This window comes from Cricetulus griseus (assembly GCF_003668045.3).
Source record: "Cricetulus griseus strain 17A/GY chromosome 1 unlocalized genomic scaffold, alternate assembly CriGri-PICRH-1.0 chr1_1, whole genome shotgun sequence".
In the NCBI taxonomy this organism is placed as follows: Eukaryota; Metazoa; Chordata; class Mammalia; order Rodentia; family Cricetidae; genus Cricetulus; species Cricetulus griseus.
In genome coordinates this window covers 75,163,695-75,179,799 of record NW_023276807.1, presented here as the reverse complement: position 1 = coordinate 75,179,799, position 16,105 = coordinate 75,163,695, and the positions used below count along the sequence as shown (strand labels likewise).

At 43.5% G+C, this 16,105-nt stretch overlaps 1 protein-coding gene and 1 long non-coding RNA gene across 6 annotated transcripts in view; one reads left to right on the top strand and one right to left on the bottom strand.

Annotated features, from left to right (window-relative positions):
• Bmerb1 (bMERB domain containing 1) overlaps nucleotides 1-8,309 on the bottom strand; it is a 105,251-nt gene extending 96,942 nt beyond the window's left edge. The window contains exons 1-2 of one of the 2 annotated variants that reach the window (XM_035453495.1): nucleotides 8,254-8,309; nucleotides 6,387-6,718 (exon numbers count right to left, since the gene is read on the bottom strand). In XM_035453495.1, the coding sequence (XP_035309386.1) occupies nucleotides 6,387-6,718; nucleotides 8,254-8,279 (358 nt within the window). In that variant the 5' untranslated portion in view covers nucleotides 8,280-8,309. Of the gene's footprint in view, nucleotides 1-6,386; nucleotides 6,719-6,819; nucleotides 6,843-8,253 lie in introns of those variants that run through there. The other variant, XM_027387914.1, reaches the window with a different exon arrangement.
• On the top strand, nucleotides 1,678-15,686 carry LOC103163744. 4 transcript variants are annotated; one of them, XR_004772609.1, is made up of 4 exons: nucleotides 1,678-1,808; nucleotides 2,945-3,086; nucleotides 12,760-12,814; nucleotides 15,022-15,686. It is a non-coding gene; the product is annotated as an uncharacterized LOC103163744 (long non-coding RNA). The 4 variants fall into 4 exon arrangements; XR_004772608.1 differs by having other exon boundaries at nucleotides 1,688-1,881; XR_003479629.2 differs by lacking the exon at nucleotides 1,678-1,808 and adding an exon at nucleotides 1,940-2,136 and having other exon boundaries at nucleotides 15,022-15,685.
• The last annotated feature ends 419 nt before the right edge of the window (nucleotides 15,687-16,105 follow it).

The window sequence follows — 16,105 nt, the reverse complement described above, 5'->3', positions numbered from 1 at the left end:
GTATGCTTTTTGAGGCTCCAAGCCATGCCTTGCTTTACTTCCAATCTCTGCTGCCTCTTCCCTGGGCTAGGAATACCAGACCTCTCTGGAAAGAGACACTTGGAGTTGGAGAGGCCTAGAGTCAGATTAAACTCTGCCAATTACTGACTTTAAGACTTTCTGCTGGCTAAACACAGTGACACACACCCTTGATCCCAGCACTTGGGAGGCAGAGGCAGGCAGATCTCTGTGAGTTCAGGGCCAGCCTGGTCTACAGAGCGAGTTCCAGGACAGCCAGAGCTACATAGTCTTAAATAAATTTTAAAAAAGGATCTTCAGCAACTTCTTTAATCTCCCTATACCTCAGTTTCCCCAAGCATAAAGTGGGAATTACAACTCTGCTTATGTTGAACACAGAATTGCCATGAGAAGTGAATGAACTTGAGTTCACAGCTGACTCTCAGTGACTGTATTATTAACAAGCATTGAATAACCATCCAGGTATCCAGGGTCAGGCATGGTGGTGCACACCTTTAACCCAGAACTCTGGAGGCAGAGGCAGAGGCAGAGGCAGAGGCAGTTGGATCTCTGACTTCAAGGCCAGCCCGGTCAACAGAGAGAGTTTCAGGGCAGCCAGAGCTACACAGAGAAACTGTTTCGGGGTTAGGGGAAATACCAAGAATAAACACTCTTGACATTTCCACCTTCATTTAACACATAGAAAGAAAGCATAAAACGTCACCCTATCAGATGCAAGGGTGACGGCTCATGCCTGTGATTTTGACAGTCACGACACTGAGGCAGGATGATCACCAAGAGTTCGAGGCCAGCCAGAAAAAAGAAAACAAATTCTTTAATATCAGCATCTTCATAATTCCAGTCTCTGCTTTTATAGTTTCCACAACTCAATCTTGCTGCCTATTAGCTGAGGGTACCAAGACAAGCACATCGACTTTTTCACTCAGTTGGCAGCCTCCAGAGACCAGCCATGCTGTCTCTGTCCCTTGTCAACCCTTCACACACAAGGACATTCCCCATTTGCTCAAAATGGATGCCATCAGGAAGGAAGAAGGGGTGCTTCAGTGCTGTTCAAGCGCTACTATGTGAACCACAGCTTGCCCCTCTGTGGTCCTACTCTCCCCCAATAGCTAGTGTGGCCTTTTTAGAACAAAAGCCACCCTGTGTTTGTTCCTTGCTGAAAATGGCCCTGCAGTGGGTGAAGGAGCTTTCTACCAAGACTGACCACCCCAGGACTTCCACCACAGTGGAAGGAGGGAATGGACACCTGTCCCTCAACCTCCACATGCCCTCCCCACACGTAAAATAAATAAGTATATTAATATATGGAAAAGTGTGACCCAGCAACATATCTTACCACGGGAGTCAGCTTCAGACTTTTCTTAAAATCATAGCCACAGGTCATATCTGGCCTGCCTCCTTTCTGACTAAGAACCACCTTGCCCTGACTCACTGGGTCCCAACTGCCTTAGTCATCTGTCTCTCTTCCTTGAATAGGCCAATTCTTTGCATCCAGAGCTTGGATCCCTTGCTATTTGCATGCCAAATGTTACATTCTTCGGCCAGTCATTTCCTGATGACCAGATGAGCAGTATTCCTCCCTGAGAATTCCAAGGAAACGTTTATCATGACCAGAACGCTGTTTAGATATTATCTGATACCCTGATGTCCCCTAAATAAACTGTGCACATGGGAGGGCCTTTGCCTTGGTCAGTGCTGGTGCCCCTCTCCTGGAACACCTCCAGGAGTGTGGCATGTTCCTGTCACTCCAGCATTTCCATGGTGGAGGCAAAGATATCCTTGGCTATATGGTGAATGGAAGCTAGTCTGGGATACATGGGATCCTGTCTCTAAACAACAACAAAATGTGAACTTATTATTTTTGTAAGAAGTAAAATAATGCTAAAAAAAAGAGAAATAATGCAATTATGTTCCCTATTTAGAAAGTCAGGGGAAATGAGTCAAACCAAGGGAAATGGTGCAAAAACCTTTCCCCAACAGTATGTTACACAGATAGGCAGCAAGTCACATTGCTTCAAGCTCTGTAATGTTTATTAACAGAGATACTGGTCAGTTAATGATCCACTTCACATCCGTGGACTTGTAAATAACAGTCATCTTCCAGGGGCTTCTGGGAAGGTAGCTGCCTGGGATAGCTGCTTTATTGCAGCCTCTTCTACCCTGATACCCTTGGCACACACCCGCCTCACACACACACACACACACACACACACACACACACACACACACACACACACAGAGAGAGAGAGAGAGAGAGAGAGAGAGAGAGAGAGAGAGAGAGAGAGAACCATCCTCCCTCCATCCTCTCCCCCAAGTCCTTGATCATCTTTTAAGGCACATTAAGATCTGCTAAGATGTGGCCCTGACAACAGACCACTGTGCTCTTCAAGAGCCCCAAGCTTTCTCAAAGGCACCATGTCTTCATGTCTCCCTTAATTAATTACAGTCAGTTGAAAGCCATATTTTTATAGATCTCACCACAGTGAAATGTCACTATACATTTTCCAACTGAGTTATTAAAAAAAAAAAAACCTCACTGCTTATGGAAAAATGCTGTCAAAGGTAGATGGGAGATAGAGACAGAAGGAGCTCAACTTTGAGGATAGCCTGAGCTATCTGGTAAGGTTGAGAAGGAAAAGGGTTAATAGAAGCAATTTCTTAGAATCTGTTTTAAGTGAGAAAATACTAGACAGTTTCTAGCATTCATGATTCCCTAGTGTGCTGATGTATTATGATTTATTAAAGACACTGGAGATCAAAATAGCAAAGCAGCCATACTAGTTAACCATAGAAGCCAGGCACACACCGTTAATCCCAGGACGCAGGAGACAAAGGAAGACGGATCTCTCTGAGTTCAAGGCCACCCAGGGATAGAGGGGATTGTATCAGTCTAAAAGAGTAACAGAGCTCATGTCTTTAATCCCAGCACTAGGGAGATATAAAAGATAGAAGCAGGGTCTTCAGTAGTCAGTCTCAGGATTCCCCAGCCACGCTGAGGAGAGCCACACTGTCTGAAGCTTGGTGAGAGCCTGTGGAGACAGGATCAGCCCTTTCCGCCTGATATAGAGGTAAGATCTACTGGGTTGGCTGCTTTGCTTCTCTGATCTTCAGCTTGAAGCTTGAACCCCAATATCAGTTTCTGGGTCCCCTAATTCTATCCCTAGAACTGAAAAAGGGCACAGAGTGAGGCACTAAAAAGTGTCTCTCTGTACACTTTGTTAAGTAGGCAGCACAGACACAGCCACCATCCACTCTTTGCAACTTTTCAGTAATCGCTCTTTTCTACTGGCTCCTGCTATGACAACCATTTAGCATTGACCTGGAGCTTGCAACAGACCAGGCTGTGTGTTAAATTACCTCATTCTGTCCCCTAAGGGCCCCGAGCATCCATTACTTTGGTTATTCCCATTTTTTTATAATTTATTTTATTTTATTAGTTCTAGTTAGGGAACAAGCTTATTTCAAGTCCCTTCTCCCTCTCCCTCCCCTCACCCCCAACCCTCCTCCCCAACCCCCCACCCCCACCCCATCCACCCACCACTCCCCAGGCAGGGTAGGGCCCTCAACGGGGGCTCTGCCAAGTCCACCAAGTCTTCCTATGCTGGTCCTGGGCCCTTCCCCATGTGTCCAGGGCCAGAGTGTAACCCTTCAAGTGGGATGGGCTCTCAAAGTCCCTTCTTGCACCAGGGAAGAATGCTAATCCACCACCAGAGGCTCCCTGGGAGGCTATTCCCATTTTTAAGTTTTCATTTTACTTGTGTGTGTGCACATGTGGGTGTTTGGATAGTTCAGAAGACAGTGACAGATCTGCTAGAGCTGGAGGAAAAGACGGCTATGAAGCACCTATAGGGTGGTTCTGTAGATCACTTGGGAGTTGAGAAGAAGTTTACACACAAACAAAAATCTCCAAATTCCTTATTGTAGACAGGAACCAAAATACCCCAACATGCTAGATTCAAGTTCCCAGAGTGGGCCTCTGGAGTCCTGCTTGGAGAAGATTTCAAAAGTGAATGGCTTAAAGAGCTAAGGGGTAGATAGGTTTGGGGATCTGGGCCCAAGCACACAAGAAACTGGTCTGCCATTGATTAGGGAGTCTACAGCCAGGACTAAGAGATATAAAATTGCCAGGTACTTACATGTCAGAAACTGAATTCTTATCTTACCTTTCCCTTGCTTGAATTTGGTTTTCCCCAGTAAAAAGCAAGACATGAAAAGCTATAAGAGAAGTGCTAGGAAGGAGCTGGGCATACTGGCACACACCTGAATGCCAACACTTGGGAGGAGAGGCGGGGAATTCAAGGTGATCCTTGGCTACAGAGAGTTTGAGGCCAATCTGGGCTACATGAGACCGTCAGGGTGGGGACATGCTATTAGGGAACTTGCTCGATATTTTCAGTTTGCTTTGTTTTTTTGTTCTGAGACAGGGTCTTACTTTGTAGCGCTGGCTGGCCTAGAACTCACAGAGGTCTTCCCGGTATTGCAGTTTTAACCCAGTTTCACTTGATGAGGTTTCATGGAAAGATGAAAGGTGTCTGCTCCACAGATGTTTGGAAATAATGAATGTATGTTTCAATACACAGCTGTGTCCTGAGTAATCACCTAAGAACCATCGTGTTTAATATTCACAATAAAGCCATATGGTGCATGACATTATCCCCACTTTCAAAGAACAGAGGTAGAGTGAGGAAGGAAACACACCTTGCCACATTGTTACATTGTCAGTCAGCCAAAAAGCCCTAGTCAAATCTGAGATTCCTCGATTGTGCTCAGCTTCTACTTAACTGGGGCTTCAGGACCAACAGGGCCGCTGTCTGCTTATAAAATCACTGACGATCTTTGACACAGACACAGGAAGGTTCCTAAAACTATGAAAGCAGTAAACTTTCATTTAAAAAAAAATGTGTGGAGTTCAGCTAACCTGGGTCTGAACACTGGTCTTAGCATTTCCGTTTATATCACCTAGTAAGCCCCAATCTTCTCATCCATGCAAAGGATGTCACAAGGCCACTAGAGGTGGTAACAATGATTAAATCAGATGGTGTATCTGAAGTTTTCAGGATATGGCAATATAACAATCTAAAAGTCACCCATTGGTGGTATTATTTTGAGCTTGTAAAACAGACCTTCAGCCTTGAGTTTACCTCAAATGATAAAGCCAAAGAGTTAGAAAGGATGAAGCAGAAGAATGAAGCCAGGTCTTAAAAGGAGAAAGAAAATGAAAGAAGGAAAAAGGTTGGAAGGATTAGGACACTCATCATAGCAGGAATGAAGACATTTGAACTTGAAATCCAAACACAATATAGCCAAGCTGTTGAGTCCATAGTAATAAGTATGAAGAAAACAACACACACACACACACACACACACACACACACACACACACACACACACACACACGCAAATTTCTCAGAAGTGAAGATGGGAAAGCAGCATATTTACAATACTTTAAGTACTTGTAATTCAGGAACTGGTACTGGGAAAGAGCCCTGAGCTCAGAGAGCCAGAGTCAAAGCAGGGAGCTGCAGGGCCCCTCAGAAGACAAGAGGGCTTTTTCCAGCCTGGCAGGCCACATGCACTAGGGCTGCTGAGCAAGCCATACCAGAACAGGAGGTGGGGTGGAGGACACTGGGAAGCCCTGAGAGTTGCAGGAAAATCAGTAATCCTAGACTTTCCAAACAGCCCCCACATTTTGCAGTTTTAAGTATCAAGTCCAACAAATTGAAAGCAAAAGTCTTGGATTTATTTACCGATATCTGTCAATACCAAAACACCATATAGAGAATCCGTGGGTGCAGAGGACTGTTTCAAAACCGCCTGCTAGTCATCAAGTCAAGGGCTAGAAGAGTACAGGTGTGTGTACAGGGCTGACCTTGCCCTTGTTTGCTCTCTTGCCTCTCCCTCTGACCCAGGAGAAGATGGGATTTCAGTATGCCCTGAACCTCAAGGCAGGAAGAGCAAGCAGACACTCCCCCATCTCCAGTACGTGGGCGCTTCCGAAGCTGGCCCTTAGCTCCTGCGCCGCCCTCAAGCATCCCAACGCCTTAGTACCCTCCTTCCTAGGCTGCAGGAAAGACTGTCCTTCGCAAGAGCAGCGCCTGGCTCCCGCATCTGGGACTCCCTAGTCCGGGCCCAGGCTCCTCCTGGCTTAGCTGCCTTGTGATTTCCTGAGGAGCCTCCTGGTGCAGCCCAGCCCTGGAGGGTCCCATCTTTTGTTTGTAGGGAGAACACCGCTGCTGTGCAACATTGGAAGCCGGGCTGCGGGGGCGCTTCCCCTGTCTGCCCACCCACGTTTCTCGCACACTAGAGGCCACCAATTCTAGCTCACAGATCCCCAACTGTTCCCATCCGTTCCCTGCCCGAACACTTACTTCCCAGTCCCTCCGCTTTCCATGCTGTCTCCTCCACCGCCCCATAGCGCCTCAGAGGCTTCTCGGCTTCCAGATGGACAGACAGAGATTGCTTTAACTCCATTGCTGATCCCCGCGGGCAGGTCGAGGTGTCCCCTTTCACTCCATCCCTGCTGAAGCTGCAGGGAGGAAGGCAGCTCTGGTCAGCAGCGTTTCTAAGGGGTCGGGAGCTCCAGAGGAAGCTGCTCCATCTCTTCAACCGCCTGCTCCCGAAAGCGCCCAACTGGTACCCAGAATGGGGGAGGGATTCATAACACATGCGCAATGGAAGCTGGAGGGGGGAGGTTTGGGGGCTGGGTAGGGAGAAAGAGGGACAGATGATAAACTCTCTAGAACAACAAAAACAAAAAGAACTGAGATAAAATAATCCCCAAAGAAAGCAAGAATAATGTACCTTCCCATAAAGGAGCCGGTAAACAGCTTTGCATGAATGGATCTAGCAATGTGAGTAGCTTGGGATCTGTCAGATGGCTGGTAGGTTCCAAGTGTGACTGGTGAGCCAAGAGTGTATTTGTAGACGATGGTTCTTTGTAAAAGAGTGTGGACTCCAGCTAGTGGGTTCTGTGCTGTTTGCATTTATGTGCATGATTTGAATATAAAAGGGGACAGCAGACACTCTGTGTGTGTGTGTGTGTGTGTGTGTGTGTGTGTGTGTGTGTGTGTACACCTGTGTCAGTCCTGTATGTTTGTATGGACAGGAACAAGAGAGGCCAAAATATTTTGGATAAAGCTATTTGGAACATTGATCTCTACAAACCTGGAGACTAATCATAGTGACCAAACATGGAAGTATTAAAAATATAGGGTCAGGGCTAGCTATGGGGCTCAATTGGTACAGCATTCACAGCTCAAGAATGAAACCTAAATCTGAGTCCCAGAACACACATTAAAAGAGCAGGTGCACAGAGTACACTTCTAATCCCAGGGATGGGAGTGAAGACAGGAGGATCCCTGGGACTTGGTAGCCCTGAGACACCTTACAACAATTTCTGGCCTACACACACACACACACACTTAAGAAGTAAGGGATGACAATGCAGCTCAGTAGGTAGAATGCTTGCATAACACGCACAACGCCTTAGGTCCTATCCCCAACACTGTATAAACCTAGCACACAAGTAGAGGCAAGTGGATCTGAAATTTAGTCATCCTTGGCTACATAGGGAGTTTGAGGCCAGCCTAGACCATGTCTCAAATGAATGAATAAATAAAGTGTAACCAGCAGCTAGGCTGATGAAAATCAATACTACTTACTTACCAATGTCTTTGTGAAAACTAGCACTCCATTCCCCCTTGTTTTACAGAAGAAAGAATGACGTTCAGAGAGATCACATACTTATACTTCCCTACACTTGCAGGGTACCGAATCAACACTTGAATAGAATATATGAATTCAGATTACACCTGTTATTGTCCTGAATTCCTTGACTATAGTTATATTTAATTCTTTTTTTTTCTTCATGTACATTGGTGTTTGCCTGCATGTATGTCTGTGTGGGGGTGTCAGATCCCCTGAAACTGGAGTTACAGACAATGTGAACTGCCATGTGGGTGCTGGGAATGGAACTTAAGTCCTCTAGAAGAACAGCCAGTGCTCTTAACCACTGAGCCATCTCTCATGAGATGGAGTGTTGTCCTCTTTTTAAATTGTTGCTGTCTTTTAAGCCACAGCAGCCGAATGAATCAGCAGCTGCAACTCCCTCAGGCACCAACTCTTTCACAGCTGCAAAGGGAACTTATCTAAATCCCTGTCCCTTTAAAGAACTCAAGATTCAAAGGCTAAGATGGAACTCTGTTCCTCAGAGGGGCTGAATAGCATGTAGCTCACCTTCTCTCCCTCTCAAGAGGCCTCATGCTTCTCCTCAGTCCTCCTTATAAACCCTTCTCCAACAGGCTCCTCCCTACAACTTCCTGTCAGCTAGTTGCTGATGCAGCCTCCTCACAGCAGGTGAATTCTATTTAATCAAACATCTTTGCATCATTAAACAAATGTTCCAAAGCATAAACAAAAGTAACACACCTTAAAATAATATTCTACAACACTGGGGTAGGTGGTGGGGTGCATGTGGATGCAATTGCTCTCAGAGATCGGTTACAGGCAGTGTGAACTGCCAGACATAAGTTATGGGAACCAAACTCAGGTCCTCTGCAAGAGCAGTGCGTGCTCTTAACCACGGAGCCATCTCTGCAGAACCCTAACTGCAGTTATGTTTTGAGTGGCGGGAGAGAACAGGCAAGGCTCTCTGGGTCAGGAGATGCTGGTTCGGTGTTTGTTAGTTATTTTGTGATGTCATCTGGGGACATTGGTATCTATTTTTTTGACTTGGAAGTGTGAAGCAGACCAGTTTTTCAGGAAAATGAGTTTTACCACTTCAAAAAGTTATCAACAGTGAGCTCTAAACAACTTATGAGAGAAGAGGGAGCTAGCTTCAAAAACTTCTGAAAACCTAAACCTAGGTTCTAATGATGGGTTTTGTTCTGTTCTGTTTGGGAGGTTGAATTGAGATGGGGGTCTCACCATTTGGCCACTTCTGAGAGGTCTTAACCTAATTAGATAAAAACATAAAATACTACCTTATTTCTTTTATTAATAAAGCATAAGAAATAAACAAAGAGGTTGTAGTGTCAGTTATTTTTTTAAGTTATTTTTATTAAAATTAGAAACAAGCCTGCTTCACATGTTAATCCCAACTCCCTCACCCTCCCCTCCTCCCCCACACCCCACCAAATCTCCAACCAATACCCCTTCTGCTCCCCAAGGAGGGTGAGGCTCTCCATGGGGAATCCCCAAAAGTCTGTCATATCATCCATGGCAGGGACTAGACCCTCCTCCATGTGTCCAGGCTGAGAGAGTCCCTCCACGTGGAATGGGCTCCCAAAATCCATTCTTATGCCAGGGATAAATACTGATCTACTACCAGAGGCCCCATAGATTGCTGAGGCCTCCTCACGACACCCACGTTCAGGGGGACTGGAACAGTCCTGTGCTGGTTTCCTAGCCATCAGTCTGGGGTCCATGAGTTCCCCCTTGTTCAGGTCAGCTGTTTCTGTGGGTTTCACCAGCCTGGTCTTGACCCCTTTGCTCTTAACTCCTCCCTCTCTGCAACTGGATTCCAGGAGTTCTTCTCAGTGTTTAGCTGTGGGTGTCTGCTTCTGCTTCCACCAGCTACTGGATGAAGGCTCTAGGATGGCATTGAAGGAAGCCTCTCCAATATTGCTTAGATTTCCAGTTGGTATCATCCTTGGAGATCTCTGAAAATCTCCCTAGAGCCAGATCTCTCCTCAAACCTATAATGGCTTCCTCTGTTATGTATCTCTCATCCTGGTCTCCTCTATTCTTCTCTCCACTCAACTTTCCTGCTCCCCCATTTCCTCCTTTCCCCTCTTCTTCTCCCCCTCTCTTTCTCCCAGCTCCACCCCGCCCCTGTCCCCAATATGCTCAGGGGATCCTGTCCCATTCCCCTTCTCCAGAGGGACCATGCATGTCTCTCTTAGGGTACTCCTTGTTTCCCAGCCTCTCTGGCGGTTTGGATTGTAGGCTGGCAATCTCCTGTTCTATGTCTAAAATCCATATATAAATGAGTACATCCCATGTTTGTCATTTTTGTGACTGGGTTACCTCACTCAGGATAGTTTCTTGTAGTGTCTTCCATTTGCCTGAGAATTTCAAGATTCCTTCCCTCCCACCCCCACCCCCCACCCCCTCTGAGTGCATTTTGTAAATGCACCACATTTTCTCTATCCATTCTTCAGTTGAGGGGCATCTAGGCTGCTTCCAGATTCTGGCTATTACAAATAATCCTGTGATGAACATCATTGAACAGATGTCCTTGTTGTATGAATGTGCATCTTTTGGGTATATGCCTAAGAGTAGAATTGCTGGATCTTGTGGTAGACTCCCATTTTCCTGAAAATCTCCATACTGATTTCCAAAGTGGTCTAACAAGTTGGCACTCCCACCAGCAGTGGAGGAGTGTTCTACTTTCTCCACATCCTCTCCAGCATAAACTGTCGTTGGTGTTTTTTATTTTAGCCATTCTGACAAGAGTAAGATGGTATCTCAGAATTGTTTTGATTTGCATTTCCCTGATGGCTAAGGATATTGAGCACTTTCTTAAATGTCTATCAGCCATTTTAGATTTCTCTGTTGAGAATTCTCTATTTAGTTCTGTACCCCACTTTTTAATTGGATTATTTGGTGTTTTCGAGACTAGCTTCTTAAGTTCTTTGTAAATTTTGGAGATCAGCCCTCTGTCAGATGTGGGGTTGGTGAAGATCTTTTCCCATTCTTTGGGCTGCTGTTTTGTCTTGTTGACTGTGTCCTTTGCCTTACAGAAGTTTCTCAGTTTTAGGAGGTCCCATTTATTAATTATCAATCTCAGTGTCTGTGCTAATGGTGTTATGTTCAGGCAGTGGTCTCCTATACCAATTCGTTCAATGGTACTTCCCACTTTCTCTTCTAATAGGTTCAGTGTGGCTGGATTTCTGTTGAGGTCTTTGATCCATTTGGACTTAAGTTTTGTGCATGGCAATAGACATGGATCTATCTGCAGTCTTCTACATGCCAGCATCCAGTTATGCCAGCACCATTTGTTGAAGATGCTTTCTTTTTTCCATTGTATAGTTTTAGCTTCTTTGTCAAAAATCAGGTGTTCATAGGTGTGTGGGTTAATATCAGGGTTTTCAACTCTATTCCATTGGTCTACCTGTCTATTTTTGTACCAATACCAAGCTGTATTCAGGACTATAGCTCTATAATAGAGCTTGAAGTCAGGGATAGTGATGCCTCTGGAAGTTCCTTTATTGTACTGGGTTGTTTTGGCTATCCTGGTTCTTTTGTTTTTCCATATAAAGTTGAGCACTGTTCTTTTAAGGTCTGTGAAGAATTGTGCTGATATTTTGATGGGGATTGCATTGAATTTGTAGATTGCTTTTGGCAACATAACCGTTTTTACTGTGTTGATCCTACCTATCCAAGAGCAGGAGAAATCTTTCCATTTTCTGGCATCTTCTTTAATTTCTTTCTTTAAAGACTCGAAGTTCTTGCTATACAGGTCTTTCACTTGTTTGGTTAGCATTACCCCAAGATATTTTATGTTGTTTGTGGCTATTGTAAAGGATGATGTTTCTCTGATTTCTTTCTCAGCCCATTTATCGTCTGTATATAGTAGGGCTACTGATTTTTTTTTTTAGTTAATCTTGTATCCTGCCACTTTGCTGAAGGTGTTTATTAGCTGCAGGAGTTCCCTGGTAGAGTTTTGCAGGTCACTTATGTAAACTATCATATCATCTGAAAATAGTGAAAGTTAGACTTCTTCCTTTCCAATTTGTATCCCCTTGATCTCCTTTTGTTGTCTTATTGCTCTAGCTTGAACTTCAAGTACAATATTGAAGAGATATGGAGAGAGTGGACAGCCTTGTCTTGTTCCTGGTTTTAGAGGAATCACACTGAATCTCTCTCCATTTGGTTTGTTTGATGTTGGCTGTTTGTTTAACTGTATACTGCCTTTATTATGTTTAGGTATGTTCCTGTTATTCCTGATCTCTCCAAGACCTTTATCATGAAGGGGTGTTGGATTTTGTCAAAGGCTTTTTCAGCATCTAGTGAGATGATCATATGGTTTTTCTTTTTCAGTTTGTTTATATGGTGGATTACATTGATAGATTTTCATATGTTAAACCATTCCTGAATCCCTGGGATGAAGCCTACTTGATCATGGTGGTGATTTTTCTGATGTGTTCTTGGATTCGATTTGCCAGTATTTTATTGAGAATTTTTGCATCAATGTTCATGAGAGATATTGGTCTGTAGTTTTCTTTCTTAGTTGTGTCTTTGTGTGGCTTGGGTACCAAGGTAATTGTAGCCTCATAAAGAGAGTTTGGTAATGAACCTTCTGCTTCTATTGTGTAGAACAATTTGAGGAGTATTGGTATTAGCTCTTCTTTGAATTTCTGGTAGAATTCTGCACTGAAGCCATCTGGCCCTGGGCTTTCTTTGGTTGGGAGACTTTTGATGACTGCTTTTATTTCATTAGGGGTTACAAGTCTGTTTAAGTTGCGTATCTCTTCCTAATTCAATTTTGGTAAGTGATATCTGTCCATTTCCTTTAAATTTTTGAAGTTTGTGGAGTAAGGTTTTCGAAGTATGACCTAAAGAGTCTATAGATTTCCTCAGCGTTTGTTGTTATGTCCCCCTTTCATTTCTGATTTTGTTAATTTGCATGTTCTCTCTCTGCCTTTTGTTTAGTTTGTATAAAGGTTTGTCTATCTTGTTGACTTTCTCGAAAAACCAACTCTTTGTTACATTGATTCTTTATATTGTTTTCTTTTTCAGAGTTTATTGATTTCTGTCCTCAGTTTGATTATTTCTTGGTGTCTACTCCTCCATGGTGAGTTTGCTTCTATTTGTTCTAGAGCTTTCAGTTTGCTGTCAATTCTCTAGTGTGACTAGTCTTCAGTTTCTTCATGTGGGCACTTAGTGCTATGAACTTTTCTCTTAGCACTGATTTCAAAGTGTCCCATAAGTTTGCGTATGTTGTGTCTTCATTCTCATTGAATTCTTTTTTATTTCTTCCTTGACATGGAATGGTGCAATTGCTCATTGTTCAATTTCCATTAGTTTGTGGGGTTTCTGCAATTTGTGTTGTTGTTGAACTATAACTTTAAACCATGGTGATCTGATAGGATACAGGGGGTTATTCCAATATTTTTGTGTTTGTAGAGTTTGCTATGTTGCCAAATATGTGGTTGATTTTAGGGACTGTTCCATGTGGTGCTGAGAAGAAGGTATGTTCTGTTGTGTTTGGATGGAACTTCTATAGTTGTCTGTTAATCCCAATTGAGTCATAACTTCTGTTAGATCCTTTGTTTCTTTGTTAAGTTTCTGTCTGGTGGTCCTGTCTAGTGGTGAGAGTGGGGTGTTAAATGTGTGATTTGAGTTTTAGTAATATTTCCTTTAAAAATGTGTGTGCATTGATGTTCAGAACTGAGACTTCATCTTGATGAATATAAAATGACCTTCTTCATCTCTTTTGATTAAGTTAGTTTGAAGTCTAATTTGTTAGATAGTAGGATAGCTACACCAGCTTGCTTCTTAAAGCCATTTGATTGGAAAATCTTTTCCCAACCCTTGACTCTGAGGTAATGTCTGTCTGTCATTGAGGGTGAGGTGTGTTTCTTCTATGCAGCAGGAGAATGGATTCTGTCTTCCTATCCCTTCTGTTAGCCTGTCTTCTTATAGATGAGTTAAGACCATTTATATTGAGGAATATTAATGACCATTAATTGCTGATTCTTGTTTATTTTGGATTTGTTTTTGTTGGTGGTATTGTGTGTGAGTTTTTCCTCTATTTTTGGCTTTTGATAAAGTGAGATTTTGTATTGCCTATGTTTTTGTGAGTGTAGGTGACTTCCTTGCTTTGGAGTTTTCCTTCCAAAACTTTCTGTAGGGCAGGATTTGTGGATATGTATTGTGTAAATCTGGTTTTGTCATGGAATATCTTGTGTTCTCTATCTATAGTGATTGAGAGTTTGCTGGCTATAGTAGTCTGGGGCGGTTTCTTAGTGTTTGTAGAATATCTATCCAGGGCCTTCTGGCTTTCAGGGTTTCCATGGAGAAGTTGGGTGCAATTCTGATAGGTTTGCCTTTATATGCTACTTGTCCTTTTCCCTTCACTGCTGTTAATATTCTTTCTTTATTATGTATGTTTGGTGTTCTGATTAATATGTGGCCAGGGAACTTTATTTTTTGGTCCAGTCTATTTGGTGTTCAGTAAGCTTCTTGCACTTTCATAGGCATGTCCTTCTTCAGGTTGGGAAAGTTTTCTTCTATGATTTTGTTGAGTATGTTTTATGCACCTTTGAGCTGGGCTTCTTCGCCTTCTTCTGTCCCTATTATTCTTAGGTTTGGTCTTTTCATGGTGTTCCATATTTCCTGGATGTTTTGTGTTAAGGATCTGTTGGATTTAAGATTTTCTTTGGTTGATGAATCTATTTCCTCGAGTTTATCTTCAGCCCCTGAGATTCTCTCTTCCATCTCTTGTATTCTGTTGGTTATGCTTGCATCTGTAGTTCCTGATCTCTTACCCAGCTTTTCTATTTCCAGCATTCCCTCAGTTTGTGTTTTTTTTTTTATTATTTCTATTTCAGTTTTCAGGTCTTGAACTGTTTGAATTGTTTCCTCCATTTGTTTGATTGTTTATTCTTGGCTTTCTTTAAGAGATTTGTTGATTTCTTGCATTTTTTGTTTGTTTTTTCTTCCATTTCTTTACGGGATTTTCTCATATCCTCTTTGAGGGCCTCTGTCATTTCATGAAGTTGTTTTTAAGGTCATTCTCTTCTGTTTCATCTCTGTTGGGATGTTCAGGTCTTGGTGGTGTAGAGTCTCTAGACTCTGGTGGTGTCATGTAAGTCTTTCTGTTGTTGGATGTTTTCTTATACTGTCATTTCCCCATCTCTTCTTCCAGTGGGTATAAGTGGGGGGTCTCTCCCTCTCCTGGTGGGTATGGGTTCAAGGGTCTATCCTCTCCTCTTACCCGATGGTGTATGGGCAAGACAGGAATGGCGGCTGATGTTGGATGTTTTTTTCTGCCTTTAGGTCTTCCCCAACTCTTGCTCGCTCTACTTGAGGATGGAGGGGCAAACAGTAATGGCGGCAGCTGCTGGCTGCTTTGGACTGCCTCCAGGTCCCTCTGCAGGATTCGGTGGCAGGAAGTGTCTGATGGTGCCCCGACACTCACCGCTTGCTCTACTGGAGGGTGGAGGGACAATGCAGTAATGGAGTCTCAGTTATTATGAGTACTGCCTGCTCTTGCAGAGGACCAGGGTTCCATTCCTAGCACCCACAAGACAGCACACCTTGGTCTGCAACTCTAGTTCCAAGGTCCCCAATGCCCTCTTTTGGTCTGCAAAGGCACTGCATGCATGTGCACAGACACAGTCAGAAAATCCATACACATAAAATAAAAATAAATCTTAAAAAAAACCAAAGTATTGAAATAAGATTGGGTGTGGTGGTACAGGCCAGTAATCCCTGAGCTCAGGATTGGCAAGATGACTCAGTGTGTAAAGGGTCTTGCTGTCAAACCTGATGACCTGGTTCATCCCTGGGACCCACATGATAGAAAGAAAGATAAAACTCCTACAAATTGTCTTCTGCTCTCTACATGACACACACTCCTGTCCAAACACACACACACACACACACACACACACACACACACACACACACACACAGAGAGAGAGAGAGAGAGAGAGAGAGAGAGAGAGAATAAATAAATGTAATAAAAATGTAAATATAAGCGGGGGTGGGATGGGGGTGGCACATACCTTTGATCACAGCACTTGGGAGGTAGAGGCAAGCAGATCTCAATGAATTCGAGGCCAGCCTGGTCTACAGAGAGAGTGCTAGGATAGCCAGGACTGTTACATAGAGAAACACTGTCTTGGAAAAAAAATAGTAGAATAATATGTGTATTAGAAGTTCAATATATAATCAAAATATTTTTTACTTGAGAAATTTGTTATTTTATACCACCTCAAAAGCTAATTAATCAACTGGTTTTATGTCACATTATTAACAACATTTTAAAAAATCAATTGATGGGGCTGTAGAGATGGCTCAGCAGTTAAGAGTACTTGCTGCTCTTGCGTAGGCCTGGAGTGCCCAGGGACCCACATTA